The 19,844-nt window shown below is 38.6% G+C and overlaps 2 protein-coding genes across 5 annotated transcripts; one reads left to right on the forward strand and one right to left on the reverse strand.

The window, feature by feature from the left end:
• The first annotated feature begins 442 nt into the window (after nucleotides 1-442).
• Nucleotides 443-3,404, forward strand: krt15 (keratin 15). 2 transcript variants are annotated; one of them, XM_079856542.1, is made up of 7 exons: nucleotides 443-1,246; nucleotides 1,547-1,629; nucleotides 1,719-1,875; nucleotides 2,061-2,222; nucleotides 2,332-2,457; nucleotides 2,843-3,063; nucleotides 3,173-3,404. In XM_079856542.1, the coding sequence occupies exons 1-7, from the start codon at nucleotides 716-718 to the stop codon at nucleotides 3,300-3,302; spliced, it is 1,410 nt and encodes a 469-aa protein (XP_079712668.1). In that variant the 5' UTR covers nucleotides 443-715; the 3' UTR covers nucleotides 3,303-3,404. The 2 variants fall into 2 exon arrangements, with proteins under 2 accessions (XP_079712668.1, XP_079712669.1); XM_079856543.1 differs by having other exon boundaries at nucleotides 624-1,246; nucleotides 3,179-3,404.
• Nucleotides 3,246-13,393, reverse strand: krt98 (keratin 98). Of its 3 annotated transcripts, XM_079856552.1 has the most exons (8): nucleotides 13,006-13,393; nucleotides 9,554-9,857; nucleotides 8,391-8,473; nucleotides 8,151-8,307; nucleotides 6,008-6,169; nucleotides 5,142-5,267; nucleotides 4,096-4,322; nucleotides 3,246-3,833 (listed from the first exon to the last, which is right to left on the reverse strand). In XM_079856552.1, the coding sequence occupies exons 2-8, from the start codon at nucleotides 9,719-9,721 to the stop codon at nucleotides 3,752-3,754; spliced, it is 1,005 nt and encodes a 334-aa protein (XP_079712678.1). In that variant the 5' UTR covers nucleotides 9,722-9,857; nucleotides 13,006-13,393; the 3' UTR covers nucleotides 3,246-3,751. The 3 variants fall into 3 exon arrangements, with proteins under 3 accessions (XP_079712678.1, XP_079712676.1, XP_079712677.1); XM_079856550.1 differs by lacking the exon at nucleotides 13,006-13,393 and having other exon boundaries at nucleotides 9,554-10,814; XM_079856551.1 differs by lacking the exon at nucleotides 13,006-13,393 and having other exon boundaries at nucleotides 3,246-3,952; nucleotides 4,105-4,322; nucleotides 9,554-9,948.
• Nucleotides 13,394-19,844: the final 6,451 nt, after the last annotated feature.

Genomic DNA, 19,844 nt, shown 5'->3' on the forward strand with positions numbered 1-19,844 from the left:
TTACGCAAGACGAGCAGTACCACGCTAGCACGTCTCCAGATGCCTCTTGAGTAATTTAAAAGTTCACTTTGGAAAATGTTTTTCTCTCTCTCTCTCTCTCTCTATTTTTTTTGTTCTGTTCATGTTTAAAAAGACAAAGGGAGGTCTGTTCTGGGGAAGCTGGCAGCATTCCACGTGCAAGAGACCATTTCACTGTGTGCTTTTAGCTTGCTGTTTATAAGTGTTTATCACATCCAGCACTCTGTTGTCCTGGAAACCCCGCTGGCAGGCGCAGGTCATCCTGTCAGCACACATGTTATGAAGCCTGTAACACAGGCTGTATGGCTGTAACATGAGATACAATGCAGACATGCATGGGAAAATCTCATTCCTCACATCAAAACAATCACGTCCTGTGAAAACATTGTCAAGTTATATAGGCATGCATATTTTGAGATAAGATGTGTGTATGTCTTGTCTTTGGCACACATCCCTGGGCTCTCAGAGATCATTCCAACAATGCATGTCATTTCACCTGCCAGATCCTCTGCCTCAGGGCATGTGCTGGGCGGAGAGTGAAGTTTTGAGTTCATGTTGTCCCCTCACCCCCTCCTCCATCTCTACCTCCACCCACCCCTTACCTCATCTCACAAACATATAAAAATCAATCAGCCTCTTCTGTGAACCACATTCCCTCTCCTTCCAGCAAAAAGACTCTCTCCTCTGCTCCCCAGCAATGACGTCCTACAGCAGCCGTAGTTTTGTGTCTTCTGGAGGGGGCTTCGGTGGAGGCTCCATGAGGGGTGCATCTCTAGGACGCATGTCTCAGTCTTCATCGATGGGCATCGGAGGCGGTGGCCGCTTAGGCGCCATGCGTGCTGGGAGCATGTATGGGGGTTCAGGAGGCCAAGGTGTCCGTATCTCCTCTGCGTCAAGCACCTATTCAGCTGGTGGTGGCGGTGGTGGTGGTGGAGCAGGTTATGGCTTTGGTGGTGGCGCTGGTGGTGGAGGAGGCTTTGGCTTTGGTGGTGGCTTTGGTGGTGGCGCTGGAGGGGGCGATATGGACCTCAACGTGACCGTCAATGAGAAAGCAACCATGCAGAACCTGAACGACCGTTTGGGATCTTACCTGGAGAAGGTGCGCTCTTTGGAGAAGGCCAATGCAGATCTCGAACTGAAGATCAGACAGTTTCTGGAGAACAAAACCTCGCCTTCTGCAAGAGATTACTCTGCCTACTACGCCACAATCAGCGACCTGCAGGATAAGGTAATGCTACTGTAAAACTTTACAACATCTCTTGCACAAGAAATGCATTATTTCATAGCTGCAGGATGATGGGTGTGGTCATGTCCTCATTGAGTTTTCCGCATGTCAAAATGAAACAAAGCCATTCGAGTGCATTGTACAGATGTGTATGTCACGGTTGCTTCCCAAACCAATTAGCATAAAAGGGCACAATTACATGGGTGTTTCAGACAGTATTTGCATTTTGTGTCTATTTGGAAGCTAAATGTGCTGTGCATTTGCAAAAACCTCATTGTTTGAATCCTCTCTTGTCTCTGACAGATCCAAGATGCCACCCGTGTCAATGGAGGAGTCTACCTTGGCATTGATAACGCAAAATTAGCCGCTGACGACTTCAAGACAAAGTAAATCCAAGCCTACAGTTTATGAAACTTCTTATGCTCTTACTTTGGTGAAAAGTTGCTAATAATCTTCTCTGGTTTGACCAATTCAGGTATGAGAATGAGTTGGGCATGCGTCAGTCTGTGGAAGCAGATATTGCTGGGCTGAAGAGACTCCTGGATGAGCTGACATTGTCAAGATCTGACCTGGAGATGCAGATTGAGGGCTTAAAGGAGGAAATTATCTTCCTCAAGAAGAACCATGAGGAGGTAAACCACTGTAAACCTGTCCAAATCAATCTTTTGATCTTCCAAAACAGACATGCTCCTTTGACCTTGCCATGAGATGAACTAACAAGGCAGTCAAATGTGGGGCTGAGAAGCACTGTAAATCTGAGGAATGTGCCTCAGGGGCCATATATATAAATCATCTTGAATTCTTCTTCTCTTTGTAGGAACTGGCAGCCATGCGCACTCAAATGACTGGTTCAGTGAACGTGGAGGTGGACGCGGCTCCTCAGGAAGATCTGAGCCGTGTGATGGCTGAGATCCGTGAGCAGTACGAGGGTGTCGCTGCCAAAAACCGACGTGAACTAGAGACCTGGTTCAAAACCAAGGTAGAAGAGGGCAAATAAATCTGTGTTTCCTGAACTAGCCAAAACTAGAACAACCAAGTTTTATTCTTTAGAGATGCTTGACTAAACTCTGAATGTTATTTATCTGCAGTCAGAGACGGTGATTAAGGAGGTTGAGGCCAATACAGAGACCCTACAAATGTCCAAGTCTGAAATCACAGAGCTTCGACGCACCCTTCAGGGCCTGGAGATCGAGTTACAATCTGAACTCAGTAAAGTAAGTTTGTGCGAGTGTGTTGGGATACATCTATAGCAATATGGTAACGGCTGCTGAAATAAACATTTTAAACCATTCTAAGCAGGTCTTAGCTACATGGTTTAAGCTACATTGGACCAACTGGTCTCCCAGCATTGGCCAAGCCTGGCCAAGAAAGTGTTCTGTTTGTTTAGTAGGCAGCCAGGTCGACAAGTGCCCAAAACCCCTCTGAAACCCGCAAATCAGATAATGTTGACCATTCAGGGAGACATGAAAATAATGTCAATTCCATCTTTTCATGGTTAATACAGTTTTTCGTCAGGTTTAACGTCTACCATTTTTTACCAAACATACATATTCCACTCTGCACTAATAAATACTAAACACATCCACTCTTATTTTACAGAAAGGATCTCTTGAGGCAACTCTTAGGGACACAGAATCTCGGTACTCCATGCAGCTGACTCAACTGCAGGCTCACGTAACAAGTTTGGAGGAGCAGATTGTTCGTCTCAGAGCTGACACAGACAGACAGTCTCAAGATTACATAATGCTGTTGGACATCAAGGCCCGTCTGGAGATGGAAATCGCTGAGTATAGGAGACTGATGGATGGAGAAGCAAGCAGGTAGGAAGATTGATAGTGATACTGTAAAATGAGTGTGTGTTTGTCATTGGGTTTTTATTATTTCTGAGGAACGTGCATCAACATATTCTCTCTTTGCCACCATTACCAGTTTCAGTGGAGGAGGAGGAGGAGGAGGAGGAGGAAGCAGCAGCAGCAGCAGCTCTACCAAAACCGTCATGGTGAAGACCATTGTTGAAGACATTGTTGATGGGAAAGTGGTGTCATCTAGTACAAAATAAACACCAAATACCATCAAAGACTGCCCATCTACACCTGTCTTCAGACCTTGTGCTGCATGCACTATTGTTAAGAATAAAATCATTGATGGAGCAAAAACACGACTGTGATTTGTCTCATGTTAAATCTCTTTACTGTTTTAAGTCAATATGAAATTATTGTTTCTTGATCCCTATTTTATTTCTGAAAAGATTATGATACATTTTGAGATTTGTGGATGCTTGCAGTACATCAGGCATATTTGATTGTCATTTAACACTGGGAAACAAAGAGCTGAAAGAGTTTGCACAGGAAAAAATAAATTACATTCATATAATCAGTTCACAATCTAAGGTAAACTTCCAAATTCTTCAATAATTGTGTAATTGTGCATTACAGTAAGGCATTATAAGACATGTGACGTCGTCATTTGAAGTCAATGTGTTTTTGAGCAGATTAGTCATTTTTCTCATTAATATCCACGGTCTTGGTGCTCTCCACAACCTTCCCATTCACAACAGTTTCCACCACTGTGGTCATTTTGGTGACAACTTCTAAAAACAGACAATGTGAGATAGTCAGTTAGCAGTGCACTACAAAGCTTCATAGTGATGCAATACATTTATACGAAAAAATAATAATTTATGTAAATAGTCACTTACTGTGGGACTCTCTGTAAAAACAAGAGAGAGAGAGAGAGAGAGAGAGAGAGAGAGAGAGAGAGAGAGAGAGAGCTGGTGTCATTAAAGCTTTCTAACTTCTAAATCAGTCTATGCACTAAATCACAAGATATCAAAATTAAGAAATGAATTCCACGAGCAGCACCTTTCATCTCCATCCAGCAGTCTCTTGTACTCAGCGATCTCAAGCATCAGTCTGCTCTTTACGTCCAGCAGCGTTTCGTAGTCTTGTTTGTTGTTGCCAATATTAGCATGAAATTGACTAAGCTGGTCCTCCAGGCCTGTGACAGTGACCTGAAGCCTAGCCAACTGGTCCCCGTAACGGGCCTGTGTGCCCTCCAGTTCCCCGACAAGAGCTGACCTCTGTGGATAGTCATATATAAATATATAAATAAATTAAATATATAATACCATTAAATACATCATATTTTTGATATATTATGTTATAAATATTATGTTATAGATATTATATTATATTAGCCTATATTATATTATATTATATTATATTATATTATATTATATTATATTATATATTTGTATTTTATATAGGCTACTATTATGCATAATATATATATTTATAAATGATTTAATTATATTTATTTTGCTGTGCACACACAGTGATTGATGTTATTGGGTGCACACTGTAAAAAAGAAGTTGCTGCCTTAAATTCAGTACAATCAACTTGGATGTTTAAGTCATTTTGACTTAAATTACTTTGAACTGACTTAAAAAAATGAGTTGAATCTTGTAAAACTTATAAAAAAAGGTTGAAAATTGCTTGACTTATTTTGATGAGTTAAAGTAATGTAAAAACATATGTTTTCAAAACTTATTGATCTTATAATTTTTTACAGTGCTTTAGAGCTGAATTATATATAAACAGAGCTGATACACTTTTGAGACGCTATCTTCTATTTAAACAGTCTATCTTTTGTTCTTCTAAATGTGTAAGCATAGGAAATTACAGGACATTTCCCCTGACTGCTCTTAAAGTCTTAAAGCTGGCAGAGTGCTGGTTGGTGAACTAGAGGGGGAGAGGCTGGAGCTCATGGACAGAAAAAAAAAAAAAACAGCCTGGCACACATGTTCTGCCTAGACATGTTGCCACAGACTTTTTCTGCAGTGCTTCTTCACTTTAAACTACAACTCAATTTTTTGTTTGTAAGGGTGTGTAGGTTTACCGTGCTCTGATGGGTCTGCAGTTCTATCTGTAATCTTTGGAAGGAGCTTGTCAACTCCGTCAGCTCTGTTCTGCTGTTCTGAAGCTCTTCATTATGAGTGACCACCTCCTGTTGCACTGTGGTGATCTGTAGTTAACACCAACATCAACAAAATCAACAACTATGACACCTCACGCATCCTACTATGAAATAATATTTTATTCTTTTGAATGGTATAGTTCACCCAAAAATGAAAATTCTGTCATCATTTACTCACCATCAAGTTGTTCCAAACCTGTGTGAATTCTTTTTCTTTTGCTGAACACAAAAGAAGATATTTTGAATAATGTCGGTATACAATCAGTTGATGGGCCCTATTGACTTCCATAGTATTTTTTTCCATACTATGGAAGTCATTGGGGCCCATCAACTGTTTGGTTATACCCATATTCTTAAATAACTTATTTTGGGTTCAGCAGAAGAAAGAAATTCTTCTTTCATAGAAGAAAAAAATAATAATTCATTTTTGGGTGAACTATCCCTTTAATCACAGATGAGCTATGCGATTAAAATTGAAATCATTTTCAGACATGGGTATTGTGTAAAAATTTCCACATTAAATTGCACTTAAGAATTCAAAGTATTAAAATGATGCCCTTTTTCCCAATAAGAAGTCATTTAAAGTCATTATGACCTGCTAAATATGTAATCTACATTGTAATTTGAATGCATACCAAATAAGATTATTTCCTTGGAATTGTAGTTGAGTAAAAGTGCAAGTATTCAGTTTTTATAGTAATCAAGCACGGTACAATTCCCACAAAATAATAATTAATCATAATAATGAATTTACTCAAGAACAAATGCATTTGTGGTTTTAACTTCACCTTGCTTTCATACCAGGACTCCAGCTCCTGACGGTTTTTCTCAGTCATGGTCTCATAGTGTAGTCTGATCTCGTCGATGGCCTGGTTCAGGTCCATAGAGGGCGCTGCATCCACACAAACGTTCACCTGAACTCCAACCTCGACACCAGCCTGGGACATCTCCTGTGAAAACACATATCAAACAGTTTGTGATCTGGCACAGAGACAGAGATGGATTGTATTATGATGCAGACATGGTATTAATTAATTAATAGATTTAATGGGAATAAAAAAGAAGTGGGAGTGGTGGGATAAGCCTAGTCTTTTAATCCCAAACATGTCTGAACGATTTCAGGAGAAAGTGTAGTTTTCCCTTGTTGATTCTGTTTATTACATAATAATTTTACCAGTTAGGATGTTTTAAAAGAGTTTTTTAGGTTTATGTGTGCGCCTAGTTGTGTTTATACATGAATGATGACCTTTCGTAGACCCGAGAAGAGGCCCAGTGAGATTACTGTTTAGTTTAAAATGATGTAATGGGACGGAAAATCCCCAGCAGAGCTGGCAGCAGAAGAACTAGAGGAAAAAAGAAAAATTGAAGGAAGGAAGGAACACTCTTAAACGACCCTGTATGTTTTGGTGTGGAAACTGCAATCTCTAAAATGAACGCTTACGCATAGCTACAGCAACCTAACCTCTCATTTTCAGAATGTGCCTTTCAATTGTTTTTAAGCAAAAGATATCAAAATAAAATACTTTAAACAGACTTTCTTTCCATCTAGATTAAGTTTAGAAAACATGAACATGAAATGTTGGAAAGTTTGGGATCACTATGATTTTAAAATCGATGACAACAAAGACATTTTTGTAATTTTACAAAAATAATTCTATTTCAAATAAACACTGTTCTTTCAATTTTATGTTTATCAAAAAAAATCCTTTAAAGAAAAACCACTATTGCCTATCATGGTTTCCACAAGCAGCACAACCATTTTCAACTGTGATAATAATCATAATAATAAAGGTTTCTTGAGTACAAAAATAAACATATCTTCTAAAAATTCATCTTTGTCATTACAGGGAATAAAATAAAATAAAATAAGTTTACAATTTACTGTATTTGTGATAAAAAAGCAGCATGGCTGAACATGAGAAGCTTCCTGGAAACGTATCAATTTTTATATATATACTGTATATGGTATTTGAAGTGTGTGTGCCACTTTTCAATATGAGGTAATCTTATATTTGGATATCAGTTCCAGCCCATCCACAGGTTTTAGCTGCCCTGTGTTCAGGGCGTGTGCTCGTTGTGGGAAGGTTGGAATGTGAGGAGTGGTGGAATCTCACACTGAGAGAAGATCCATGACTTTTGAATTAAATGGGCCTTTCAGGAATGAATCCGTATATATGAAACAGAATCCTTATATGTTTCCATACTGACTTACAAATCTTGGCACAGAGCAGCACAATGGTCTTAGAGATGGTCCCCTTGCAGAAACTGAGTATGTTGTCTATGGGGTGTTTACACCGACCGCGATTTGCAGCAACAAAGCGACTGAAAATCATTCATTTTCAAAGACAGATACTGTGCAGTTACAGTAGCAGTTCAAAACACATCACCTTATGCAATATCATTAATTTGTAGCAGTGGTAGGTAGCTAGGCTATAGTAGTAATTAGGATAAATCATGGTGGTGAAGTAGTGCAACTTGTATATGCTAAGCTAGCAGGCTAATCAGCTAGCCATTTGCAGGCTAACCGGTTAGCTTGCAAGCTATGCTTTATTTGGTCTTAATCACACCCCCATACCACATAACCACCATGGTGATATTTACTGTATACAGTTCAGTGGAAATGTTGGGCTTATATAACAGCTTTGTGTAAAACAGGAATCAATTTGTGGGTGGAATATCTGAATGGCCAGTCTCATGGGTAAAGCCCTGAATAGAAATCCTGTCATGGATATATTATATCATTGCTGTTTACAAGCTATGTGCTGTTTTAGAATATAATAACACACTATGGAGCGGAACACCAATTGACTGTGTTCTGTCCATTTTAATGAAATGAAATAAGACAAAAATAAGAGGCAGAACAGGCATAACCCAACTGAAGATTCTTCAATGAGACAGGTTAAGATGGGAAATGTGTGTCATCTATTGTACCTCCTCATGGTTTCTCTTCAGCATGATGAGCTCCTCATTCAGAGCCTCAATCTGCATCTCCAGATCCGACCGACTCAAGCTAAACTCATCCAGAATTTTCCTCAGATTGGCGATGTCAGCATCCATGTCCCTTCTCATAGCGAGCTCATTCTCATATCTGAGGCGATGGTTCACAAAATTAAAAGCCAATAAATTACCAATTAAATCAATCATTCGCAAGATGTCAATTTAGTTTCTCACTTTAGTTTGAAGTCTTCAGCAGCCAGTTTGGCATTGTCCACAGCCAGGACGATTGAGGCATTGTCTACGGAAATTGTTTGAATCTGCCATTTAAAAAAAAGAAAAGGTATTATACAGATGATTACACAAATAGTAGGTGTCAAAGATGTCAGTCTTTTAAGAAGGTTGCAGAAAATACACCCCCAGAACACTGAATTCCAAATGAGAAGAAAAAAACAGACTAGTCTAATTGCACAATAAACAGTCTGGCACCTGGAGTCATTTTATTTTTAAAACTAGTTTCTGGTATCTGTGGAATTCACTACAACCACAGTATGTGGAACAAAAGCCAAATCTGACAACAAAACGTGTTCAATCAGTTTCAGCAGGACCACTTCACCAAGTATACAAATGTATTTCAATTATAGCATACAGTTAGTGTTGGCGGTATAGTTCTGTTCTGGGCAAAACTGAGAGCAAACCCCCCTGGGGTACAGAACAGTATATGCATACATAATTGCAATTCTCAATTACATGAGTTGTGGAAATGAAACATGATAGAAAATGATTGCATTGTAGTGACCTGTACAGAAAAACAAAATAACAAGTCAGATTGATTAAAGGTTCGGTTGGGAGGAGTTGGGGTTGGAGGAGGGAGTTTGAAAAAGTATAACTTATACTCCACAAATCCCCTACAAATTATAAATAGCGTAGCCATTCATCAAAAGTGCTGAGATGAGATTTTGTGCCATCCATAATGGCCAGGAGAAAAAAATTAAGTGGAGTCGTCATCGTATTGTGGATCTGACCCCATGTTACCCTAATTTTTACCCTAACATAACAACGTTGCATTCCATGATTTTGCTTTTACGCACGTCTTTCAAAATAAAAGTTTTGCATCAGTAAACATAGAATTAAGTTTGTTGTTGTTGTTTCTTTGACTACTCACTCCGTGACCACTTAAAACGTGCGTGCACCCTACCAGTTGAGAAACACTGGTCTAGATCCCATCACACCCACAACCCTAACCTAACCCTAACCCTGACCCTAACCCTAACCCTAACTTGTCAATTAGTGTTAATAATGAACGCTTTGGTAATTGTAATAATGTTATCTATATTTTGTTATACTATGTCTTTTTTTGATCCACTCTGACCCTGAGATTCCCACTCCACTCAACTCACCTCGTTTCTCAGGTCCTTGATGGTGTCCTGGAAACTGGAGTGGTCGAATGTGACATCAGTGCGACTGTCATACCATTCCCTGATGTTGCCTTCCAGATCAGTGTTGGCCTTCTCCAGTGAGTGCACCTTCTCTAGGTAAGAGGCCAGGCGGTTATTCAAATTCTGCATGGTGGCCTTCTCGTCAGCGGACGAGTCTAAAGCATCACCCAGGTTGAAGCTCCTTGGAGAAGAGTAAAGAAACCCAGCGGGGGACGAGGATATCCGGGTTCCTCGACCACCGGCACCTCCATAAACACTGATGGTTCTGGAATTAGAGGGGAAAGACATAGTTCTGTCCTAGACAAGGTCTCAAATGTAGAAGTGGAGGACTTGGCCGTGTAGAAATGCTTGGCCCTGACTTTGTCAGATTCAAAGAAATCTTTAAATACTTGCCCAGGACGGGGGAGGGGAGAGGACATTCATTTCCAATGAACAGGTGAGTATGTGCATTGCCCTCTAGAACCTGAGCATCAACATTTTTTGTGCTGTTTAAAGTCAAAATGTGACATTTCCTGTCCTGGACCGAATGATCAAGGATTCTTATCATAACATTTCCATTGAACTGAAAACCAAATACGTATCTAAAATAAACACACCCAGTTATAGAGAATAAAATGATAGAACTGGAGGGGCAATACAAAATTATAAGAGGCAAATTTTACACACCCTGTATTTGAATCTTTATGAGCACTTTGAAATGACAAGAATAATAAGAATAATGTATAATATTTATTAATAATTGTGCTCATTGTCGAGTTGACTAAACACCTTTCCTCTTAACACTAAAAAACATAATTTTAAAAAGGTTTATTTTTACACATATTTGATTTTCTTGTCCTTTTTCTCACTCTGGAGGTGTAAAGATCTTATTGGTTGGACAGGGGGCACCAATAATCCACTCAGCCTTAATACTGGGCCAACACCAGTCTCTCAAATGACATTAACATCTGACTGTGTGTGCCAACAGTAGTATGCTCAAAAGGTAAATAAGCATGTGTGTTTCTTTTTATGGGGAGGTTGTATGGAATGTGTGGTTTCACACCAAGTTCATGACGTTCAAACTGATAACAACTTCTCATCATCTGAACCTGTTGGTTTACTCTAATCTACTTCTGTACTATTAGAAAGTTTAAAAAAAATCACTAAATGGCCATCTTTTTATCTTCTTTTCTTTCTCTATAAGACAAATGTGAATATTATTATTTATGTACCACATAAATGTACTGTATTTTGTTACCATCCAGCTTACATGCTAAAAAAGCACATGGAATATGATACATCATAAATATATAAAACAGTTTAAAAAGTTTTTTTTTTTTTTAAATGATAACCATTCCCTTTTATTAAAAACAAACAAACAAACAAACAAACAAAAAACATAAGGGTTATACTTCAGAATGCTGCTTTACTAGATATATATCTTCTCATCTTGACGTATCTTATGTTACGAGGGCCCAGGTATTCCTACGACAGCATAAAGAGATGAGATTTAGATGACTGTAAAGATATCTACACTTACAAGAGGTGGAGTATTTTATGACATAACCTGTGCTAGACACTGTGATTTGGACATGTTTTGAAGAACATTTAAATTTTTCAAGCAACACTTCAGCTTCAGGGTTATGCTCAGAAATACCGTCAATGATTTTGTAATGACATTGTTGGCTATTAAAAAGAAAAAAATGTCACCCTCATGTCATTCCAAACTTGTATGACTGATTTTCTTCTGTGGAAAAAAAGGAGGAATGTTGGCACTGGCCACCTGATTTCATGCATGTCAGCCCTGAAACTGGATATATTTTAATGGATGTTAACAGGAGTTCATCATAGCCTACTGTACAAAACTATGACTTCAGAAAGAAAAGAAAAAACGTAGAACAAACTAACTTTTACAGTCCCTAAATAAAAATAAAATAAAATATGTTGAAAACTATACAGACGGCATTCTAAATGTAAAAATAAAATTCCACAACTTTTTATGGTAAGATCTTATTAAAGAGGCCATATTATGTGTTCTTATGCTGTGTTTTGGGGTCTAACAGGTTTTCATGCTTGAATGTTCAAAAACACACTATTTTTCACATATTTTGCATTGTTGCAGCACCTTCCCAGTATTTCCCAGTCTGTCAGTAATGTTTAATGTTTCGGACCGTGTCACGCCCCTTACCATTCTGACTGTTTCAGAGTGTCTGGGACATGGCGACAACACTACTAACGCAACTCAAACAGGCCTCACCTTTTTTTTGTGTATGTCTAGGGTCTAGGGTCTAATTGTTATGTGCTTACTGATATAGAGAATAACTCCCTTTGGAGGGACTTTGTGCTTTGTAACTTTGCAGACCTTTTTATAGGTCAGACAGAAACATTACACACTAAAGAAAGTTGAAAATGTAAAAAAGCATAAGTCATGATATGTTTAAGAGAAAGGGGGGTTTCATTCATCAGCATTTCTCATATTGGTTTGAGTAAAGGATGACAAAATAATTTTTAGGTCAACTATTCCGTTAAATAGGTGTCAACAGAAAAAAACATGACACATTTCAGTGTGAACAGACATTGATCATAGACCAGTGTGAACCTGAGGTGTTGCAGTGATTCATTGTTGGATTTAAGGTGGGTGCAACTCAATGGGAGTGCTTGAATTTAAAAAACGCTTCCTCTGTAAACTACGATCAAACAACTACTCAGACATGAATAATGAGAAACAAACAAGTGAATGGAACTGAAAATCAATCTCAAGTCTGAGGACAGAAAAAAAGGTGCTTGTAATTCAGAATGTGTAAAATGTTTGTGAATCAGAGGCGCTGTGTTGCAGTGGCTGTGTATATGGGTGTGCCTGATGCCATGAGGTGTTTAGCCACCAGGTGATGCTATGTGACAGTCATTCATTTTGTCTTTGGAAGCAGGTTAAATTGAACCATTGAAAATCCATTTTCCATTGTTGTCAGTGTACATTGCCTTCAATGAAGAAAGATGTTTTTTAGGTTCAGATGGTACAGTGGTTATGTGTCTACCAGATGGGGCTAACTGTAACATGCTAAGCAGCAAAACATTGACCCATTGGGTCCAAATTGCTATAGTATCTAGACGGATCAAAAAAAACATTCACATCAGCTGGTTTAATCGGCTTCTGGTGGTCAAGTTGGTTGCTGAAATATTGCAGGTTGTTGACCAGCTACAAGCTTACAATTTTGAAACACAACTACCAGAGGTGAATGGACTGGTTTGTCTTTAATCTGACATTCTGTGATATTTTATATAGAGTGACATACACCCTAAAGGTTTACAGTGTCCTTCATAATGGCAGCAGCTGCTGGTTTTACACACAATTAAATAAGGAAAGGCCCCAGTTCAAGTGCAACTGTAGTTTTTGATGTTAAAAAAAAAAATCACTTGACTTAATGACTACAGACCTGTCGCTCTCATTTGAGACTGGTGTTGGCCCACCTGAAGGACATCACTGGACTCCTGCTGGATCCCCTTCAGTTTGCTTACAGAGCAAACAGGTCTGTGGATGATGCACTCAAATTGAGACTGCACTGCATCCTGCAACATTATGCAAGGATCTTATTTGTGCACTTCAGTTCGGCCTTCAGTATCCTCATTCCTGATCTTCTCTCAGCCAAACTGACCCAGCTCTTCATGCCAACCCCAATCTGTCGGACAGTTTCCTGCATAGACAGGCAGCAGCTTGAGACTGGGGAAACTCACATCCAGGACCCTCACTATCAGCTCTGATGCACCCTAGGGTTGCGTTCTCTCTCCACTTCTCTTCTCCCTGTACATGAACGACTGCACTGCAAAAAAACCCTCTGTCAAATTCCTGAAATTTTCAGATGACATCGCAGTCATCAACCTCATCCAATGCGGTGACGAGTCTGCTTACAGACTGGAGGTTGAACAGCTGGCTGTCTTGCGTAACAACCTTTAATGAAAACGCTCCAAACAGTGGAGACGATAGTGGACTTCAGGAGAAAACCCTCAGTGCTCCCACACTCACCATCATGAGCAGCACTGTGGCAGCAGTGGAGTCATTCAGGTTCCTGGACACCAGCATCTCTCAGGACCTGAAGTGGGACACTCACATACTGTAGACTCATATAGTGAAAAAGGCACAGCAGGGGTTGAAATTCAACCTGCCACAGGAGATGCTGACACAGTTCTACTCGGCCATCACTGAATCTGTCCTGTGTTCATCTAAAGCCAGCAAATCAAACATCAGGAGACTACAACGGACTGGCTGGCACTACAGAGCACTGAGCACCAGAGCAGTTCTTTTTTTTTCTTTTTTTCATTTGTATTGCCTAATTCTTAAGTATGTCTGCACTTTGTCTGTACTTTCTTCTGCACTGGAAGCTCCATGTCACCAAGACAAATTACTTGTTTGTTTCAACGTACTGGGCAATAAAGCTCTTTCTGATTCTCATTAAATTACTACACATGCACATGGAACAGTCCTGACTTTTCCTGACGCATGTCCTGACTTTGCTGAGTTAGATGCGTTCCTGGGTCAACATATTTTGTTGATCCTGGAAAAACATTCCAGTCCGATAATGTAACCATATCCTAAACCTAATCCTACTCATAAATTATCCCTAAAATCAGTGGGAAATATTAGTGAAATCAGTGGTGAATAACACTGATGTTGAAACACCTGACCCTGTTATAAGCCTAAACTTGACCAACTTTGTAAACTTGTACCTTAAATCATTGGTTAATTGGAATTTTGTTCCAGGATCAACAAATATGTTGATTCAGGAACATGTTGCATGACCTTAAGCAACCGTTTATAAGGTCACAGTTACAATAACTTAGGACACAAAAGATAATAATAAACTGCAATGTATGTAATGTAAAACGCTTAAGACAGTGTTAAAGGGAGATAGGAAGGGCAGCTGATCACCCTTGCAGCGCCAAACCAAGTGTAACTATGTTTATAACGTCTCAGTCAGGGGGTGATTTTGGTTGCAGGGGTTGCGTTTTGGTTGGAAATAAAAGTCGGGTTGACCTCAGAAACCCGACGTCGGTTTGACGTCTGAACCCGATGTTGTATTGACGTCGGCATCCGACATTGGATTTTGGCTGGAAATGAAAGTCGGGTTGATGTCGAACCCGACTGATGTTGGTTTCTGACGTCAACCCGATTTTCATTTTCAACCACAATACAACGTCTGTCCAACATTGGAGATTAAGGCCAATCTGATGTTGGATTCTGACATCGAGCTGATTTTCATTTTCAGCGTTGGGTTTGGTCTCCTAAATGAGAATTTTGTCATTGTTTTGGAGCACACTAGCTTATAGATAACAGTAAGGCTAACACATTCATACTAAAAGCCCAAAAAACTTTAAATAGGGCACTATTTGAGGGAACAGCCATTTGGGTGTCCGAAACCATTGTGGACATTATTGAGCACACTAATTCAATCTCACATTCAATCCCGCTACTGGAACTGTGTTCTAGAAATAAATGTGATATTGATATGAGGGTAGGCAGGCGGGCATATATTCAGAGGCATAAAGTACTGTAAGTATTACATACAACAATGCAACAATAATAAAACAATGCATTGACATTTCCTTTTGATACTAAGTACTTTTAAAAACGAGTACTGTACTCTACGTAACCAACGTCTGGTTACCAACATTTCATTAAAAAAAATATGTTGTGTTCAACAGAAGAAAGAAACTCATACAGGTTTGGAACAACTTGAGGGTATGTAAATTAAAATTTTGGGATATCCTTTTAATAACTGCAGCCAAAACAGATAGACACAAGGCAACTATCTGTCCCTCAAGGACATCCTAGTTTGTCAGCCAATAGTAAATATCTACAGAAAGTCTTTCTGAAAAAAAACCTAAAAAAAAAACCCTGCAGATTTACTCAAAGCACATGCATAATAGAGCTGCCAGCTAGAGAACAAGACCTTCCTTTGTCTTTTCATGTCACACTCTCATCATTAGTCACACCTTTCACAACAGGTGAAAACATGGTTATAGTAAAAAGTCATCAGATGTTTGACATCGTGAGAAAAGTACATAGTATCTGTCTGCATGCCAGACATCCCTGATGAAATTTGACTTGTGATAGAAACCTGTAAAGCCAGGAATCTGATAAATCCTGAACGAAACAATATGAGCGTTCATTTAGGACAGAGATAGATAGAGGGACATCAGGAAGTACACACCTAGAAAAACATGCACTAGCAAATGTTTACACTTAAGCTTGTTGTCATGGCATTAGTGCATGAATGGGAGATGATTACATGGACAAGTTCAAGCCATGGTTTCTGAGGACAACATGGGTGTTAACATTCACTTCATGACTGTTATTCATTCAGGTGATGCTCGCACAAGTATTGAGGGTGTTACACAGTGAGGTGATGGAGGGAGGTATCTGAAAATTTACACTGTAGTAAAACAATGATGAGCCAGTGGGTAAGTTAAGTCACCCCAACTGCCTCAGGAGTTATGCAAATTTCTTTTTTTTCAAAGATTTCCCATTATTTGGCTTTCTGTGATTGGAAGTGGCCTACATGACAATGTTCCTAGTAGGTTTATGTACCAGATCATTTTGCTTGTCAAAGTGATTTTTCAGTATAGCATAAATTGCCCTTTATGTCAATTCAACTTTATCTGGATAAAAATATATTCAACACACAAAATTATGTACACAATTTAGCAAAAGTAGCAACTTAACTCTACATTACAAGTAACAGAAGTTACATAATCAGATTACTTTTTTCAAGTAACTAGTAAAGTAACACATTACTTTTAAATTTACAATAGAAATGTACTTTTTCAGATAAGCAACACAAATTACTATGTTTTTTTCCTCTCATTCTTAACTTTGTTTTTCCATTTGTTTTTCCAGACTGACAACAGAAATCGTGAGTAAGTGCAGAGGCGTTGTGTGCGCTATGTGAACATGATAGTTATTCTAGTTCTAGACTAAAAGTGAGCAGGCTAGACGTGCCTTATATGGCAATACGATAGTCGATAGCCTATATCATACAATGACCATGCATATTTTTATTGTAGGCACATCAAAATACCGAATAATGATTTATAATGAATTGTTCCGTTTTTTGAATGCATTTTAACCTTTCCCATCAGTCCCAACCTTTCCCTTTTCCATCCCATAAGTACTTTTCCCATCAACTGGTTAAAATACCAACACCGATGTATGCTGCGTCAAAGAGGAGTGCGCACCCTGACTTCTGACACTGTGTCCTGACTGAGCCAGCTTTTACCGCGGTAACAACAGAGTAAACCCTGAGGAACGGCCCGAATAAAGCTTCATGTTTGTGATGGACAAATCACAAAAAAACAAAACAAAATAATGACTATTGTAACACTTGCCGTAAAGCTAGTCAAATTTGTAGTTTTCTTATGTCTCATTTGAACTACAGAAACACGACCCGATCTAGCAATCTTACATAGTGTGGTTATAGCAGATAAAGGACCGCAAAGCGGAGGCATAAGTGCCTTTCACCCTGTTACGACTTGATGAACCACTGAAACGATTTTGGAAACATTATTTTAAGGTAAAAAATGTTACATAGTGTTGCTTTAAAAATGTTCTGATTCTTTATTGTTAGGTCACACTTTACAGTAAGGCTCCATTATTTAACATTAATTCATTAGCTAACATAAACTGACAATGAAAAATACTTCTAAAGCATTTATTAATCTTAGTTAATTTCAACATTTAATAACACATTCTGAAAATCAGAAGTTGTAACTGTAGCCTATTATTTAATGGACCTGAGCTAACATGAACTAACAGTCATATTTCTTAAACTAACGTTAACAAAGAATAATAAGTTCTGTAACAAATGTAGCTATTGCTCATTGTTGTGTTAAAGGGATAGTTCACCCAAAACTGAAAATTAGCCCATGATTTACTTACCCTCAATTCATCCTAGGTGTATATGACATTCTTCTTCCAGACGAACACAATCGGAGTTATATTAAAAAATGTCCTGACTCTTCCAAGCTTTATAATGGCAGTGAAAGTCAATGAAAGTTCATCCATCCATGATAAAAGTGCTCCACACGGCTCTGGGGAGTTAATAAAGGCCTTCTGAAGTGAACCGATTGTGTATGAAAAATATCCATATTTAAAGCTTTATCAACTAAAATAACTAGCTTCCGGCAGATGGCCTATGCAAGTCGACTTACGCCAAAAGATTAACACTTGACGATCCTCTGCGCTTCCACGTTTGTCATTTCGCTGTGCGTCAAGGTCAAGTGCCACTCTTTCGCCGTTAAACGATGTGTACGGCCGTCTGCCCAAAGCTAGTTATATTAGTCGATAAAGTTGTAAATATGTAGCCTGGGTTTCCCCATGCTGCCTTGAGCGCAGCGCGATTTTATTCACGCTGCTAGGCAGCCTGGATACCATGGACCAGATTTTCGCCTCAGCGAGGAAACCAATCACAGAACGGGGAGGGAGCAGCAAGACGATGACAACGTCTATGTGACACACCGAAGCAGTTTGTTTATATCTATGGACCCAACATGGCAGCAGACGCGAAGTTACCTTTCGATGCAGCCTTAGATAGTGTTCTAAGTAGTTTAGTCTTCTTCAGCCATCGTCTTCTTCCTCGTCGAATTTCTGTCGCTCTACATACGTCATCTGGTATAATTGAAACGATTGGCTACGAGCTACGTACAGGCGCATTTGATAGACATTCGTAGCGCCCAATAAACGGCTCTGGGCATTCGTAAACTACGCCTCAAATACGAGAAAATGAACATGTGGTTCCCAGACCACGTCTCAATGAGAAAGAGGTCTGACGTTAGCCAGGCTAGTAAATATGGATATTTTTCTTACAAAAAGGAAGCTTCGCTTCAGAAGGCCTTTATTAACCCCCCAGAGCTGTGTGGAGCACTTTTATGATGGATAGACTTTGATGGACTTCCAAAGACATACAGCCATTCACTGCCATTATAAAGCATGTAAGAGCCAGGAAATTTTTCTAATATAACTCCGATTGTATTCGTCTGAAAGAAGAATGTCATATACACCTAGGATGGCTTGAGGATAAGTAAATCATGGGGATCATTTTAATTTTTGGGTGAACTATCCCTTTAATGCATTAACTAATGTTAACTAATGAGACCTTATTAAATTGTTACCTATTATTTTTTTATTTTTTTGCACTTTAATCTGTTTGAAACATTTGCGTACTTTATACATTTTTTGTGTATACTGCTTTATTAAAAGTTATTAAACCTGTTAGTATGACGACACATTTTTTTGCAACTTATTTCAATATCGTGATAATATCATATACCGTGATAAAAGCTTCAGCAATTATTGAAACATTAAAATTGTAAGCAGGCATTTACTCATCATCTCACTTGCACAAAAACAGATTCAGTATTCCTCAAAATGAATAAAAACAGTGAAATACAAACTTAGAATATTACGCAAACCTGCAATAATGAAATATTTTAAAGAACTTTGTTTATTTAATCTCGCTTTATTAACCAATGTCTTTGCTGCTAACCTTCTATGATTCAATTCAACCAAACAAGCAAAAATGACTACATAAACATCACTTTTTTTTTTTTTCATTGCAAGTAAGAATGTTGAATTGTCTTATCCTGCGTCCTATTCTTCTGCAATCCAGAATGATAGCAAATCTGAAAGGTTTGTTTGAGCTGCGCTCATACTGTACAGGCTCGAATTTTCATTTCCTTCAGCCTGAGGCTTTTTCAGTTCACTTTTGGTGTGAAAAGGCTTTTATATTTGCCTAAAATAGATTTTCTTTGTCATTAAAAAACAAACAAGCAAGCCCAGTCCAAATAAGAAAAAGAAATGCTATAGTAACATAACGCATTATACTTTATTACTTATTAGTGAAAATGTCTTCAGATAATGAGAGACCTTTTTTTTTTTTCAGTGATGAAGCAGCCTGAAAACGCTGAGGTGACAGAAATGAGGGAGGAACACATCATATTTCCTGGCATTCATTGGTGCCTTATATTGTTGATTGTTCAGGCCAGTAATAGATCTTTTGTATCGTTTTTCCTTTTCCAAAAATATCCATAGAGGTAAGTAAGAATGTGGTTGTGTTTGGAATAAAAATAAGAAAAAATAAACTTTCTAAGGTGCTGAGGTATGTACCGAATAAATGGATTTGAACACAAAAAGAACAATCCAGGAGACCAAAAAAGATCAAGCCGACAGCATAAGAGATGAATCAAAGTTTGAGCAAACATATTACAATAAGAATGCAATGTT

Source organism: Squalius cephalus, assembly GCF_949319135.1.
Source record: "Squalius cephalus genome assembly, chromosome: 22".
In the NCBI taxonomy this organism is placed as follows: Eukaryota; Metazoa; Chordata; class Actinopteri; order Cypriniformes; family Leuciscidae; genus Squalius; species Squalius cephalus.

What these genes read in the sequence shown, in the direction of transcription:
- krt15 (XM_079856542.1), top strand. Translation starts at nt 716, where the DNA reads ATGACGTCCTACAGCAGCCGTAGTTTTGTGTCTTCTGGAGGGGGCTTC. An exon ending in GCTGACGACTTCAAGACAAA is followed by an intron (nt 1,630 to 1,718) that starts GTAAATCCAAGC and finishes TGACCAATTCAG; the next exon opens with GTATGAGAATGAGTTGGGCA. An exon ending in TACAATCTGAACTCAGTAAA is followed by an intron (nt 2,458 to 2,842) that starts GTAAGTTTGTGC and finishes CTTATTTTACAG; the next exon opens with AAAGGATCTCTTGAGGCAAC.
- krt98 (XM_079856550.1), bottom strand. Translation starts at nt 9,880, where the DNA reads ATGTCTTTCCCCTCTAATTCCAGAACCATCAGTGTTTATGGAGGTGCC. An exon ending in AGTCCTGGTATGAAAGCAAG is followed by an intron (nt 5,268 to 6,007) that starts GTGAAGTTAAAA and finishes TGTTAACTACAG; the next exon opens with ATCACCACAGTGCAACAGGA. An exon ending in GGAGATGAAAGGTGCTGCTC is followed by an intron (nt 3,834 to 4,095) that starts GTGGAATTCATT and finishes GTCTGTTTTTAG; the next exon opens with AAGTTGTCACCAAAATGACC.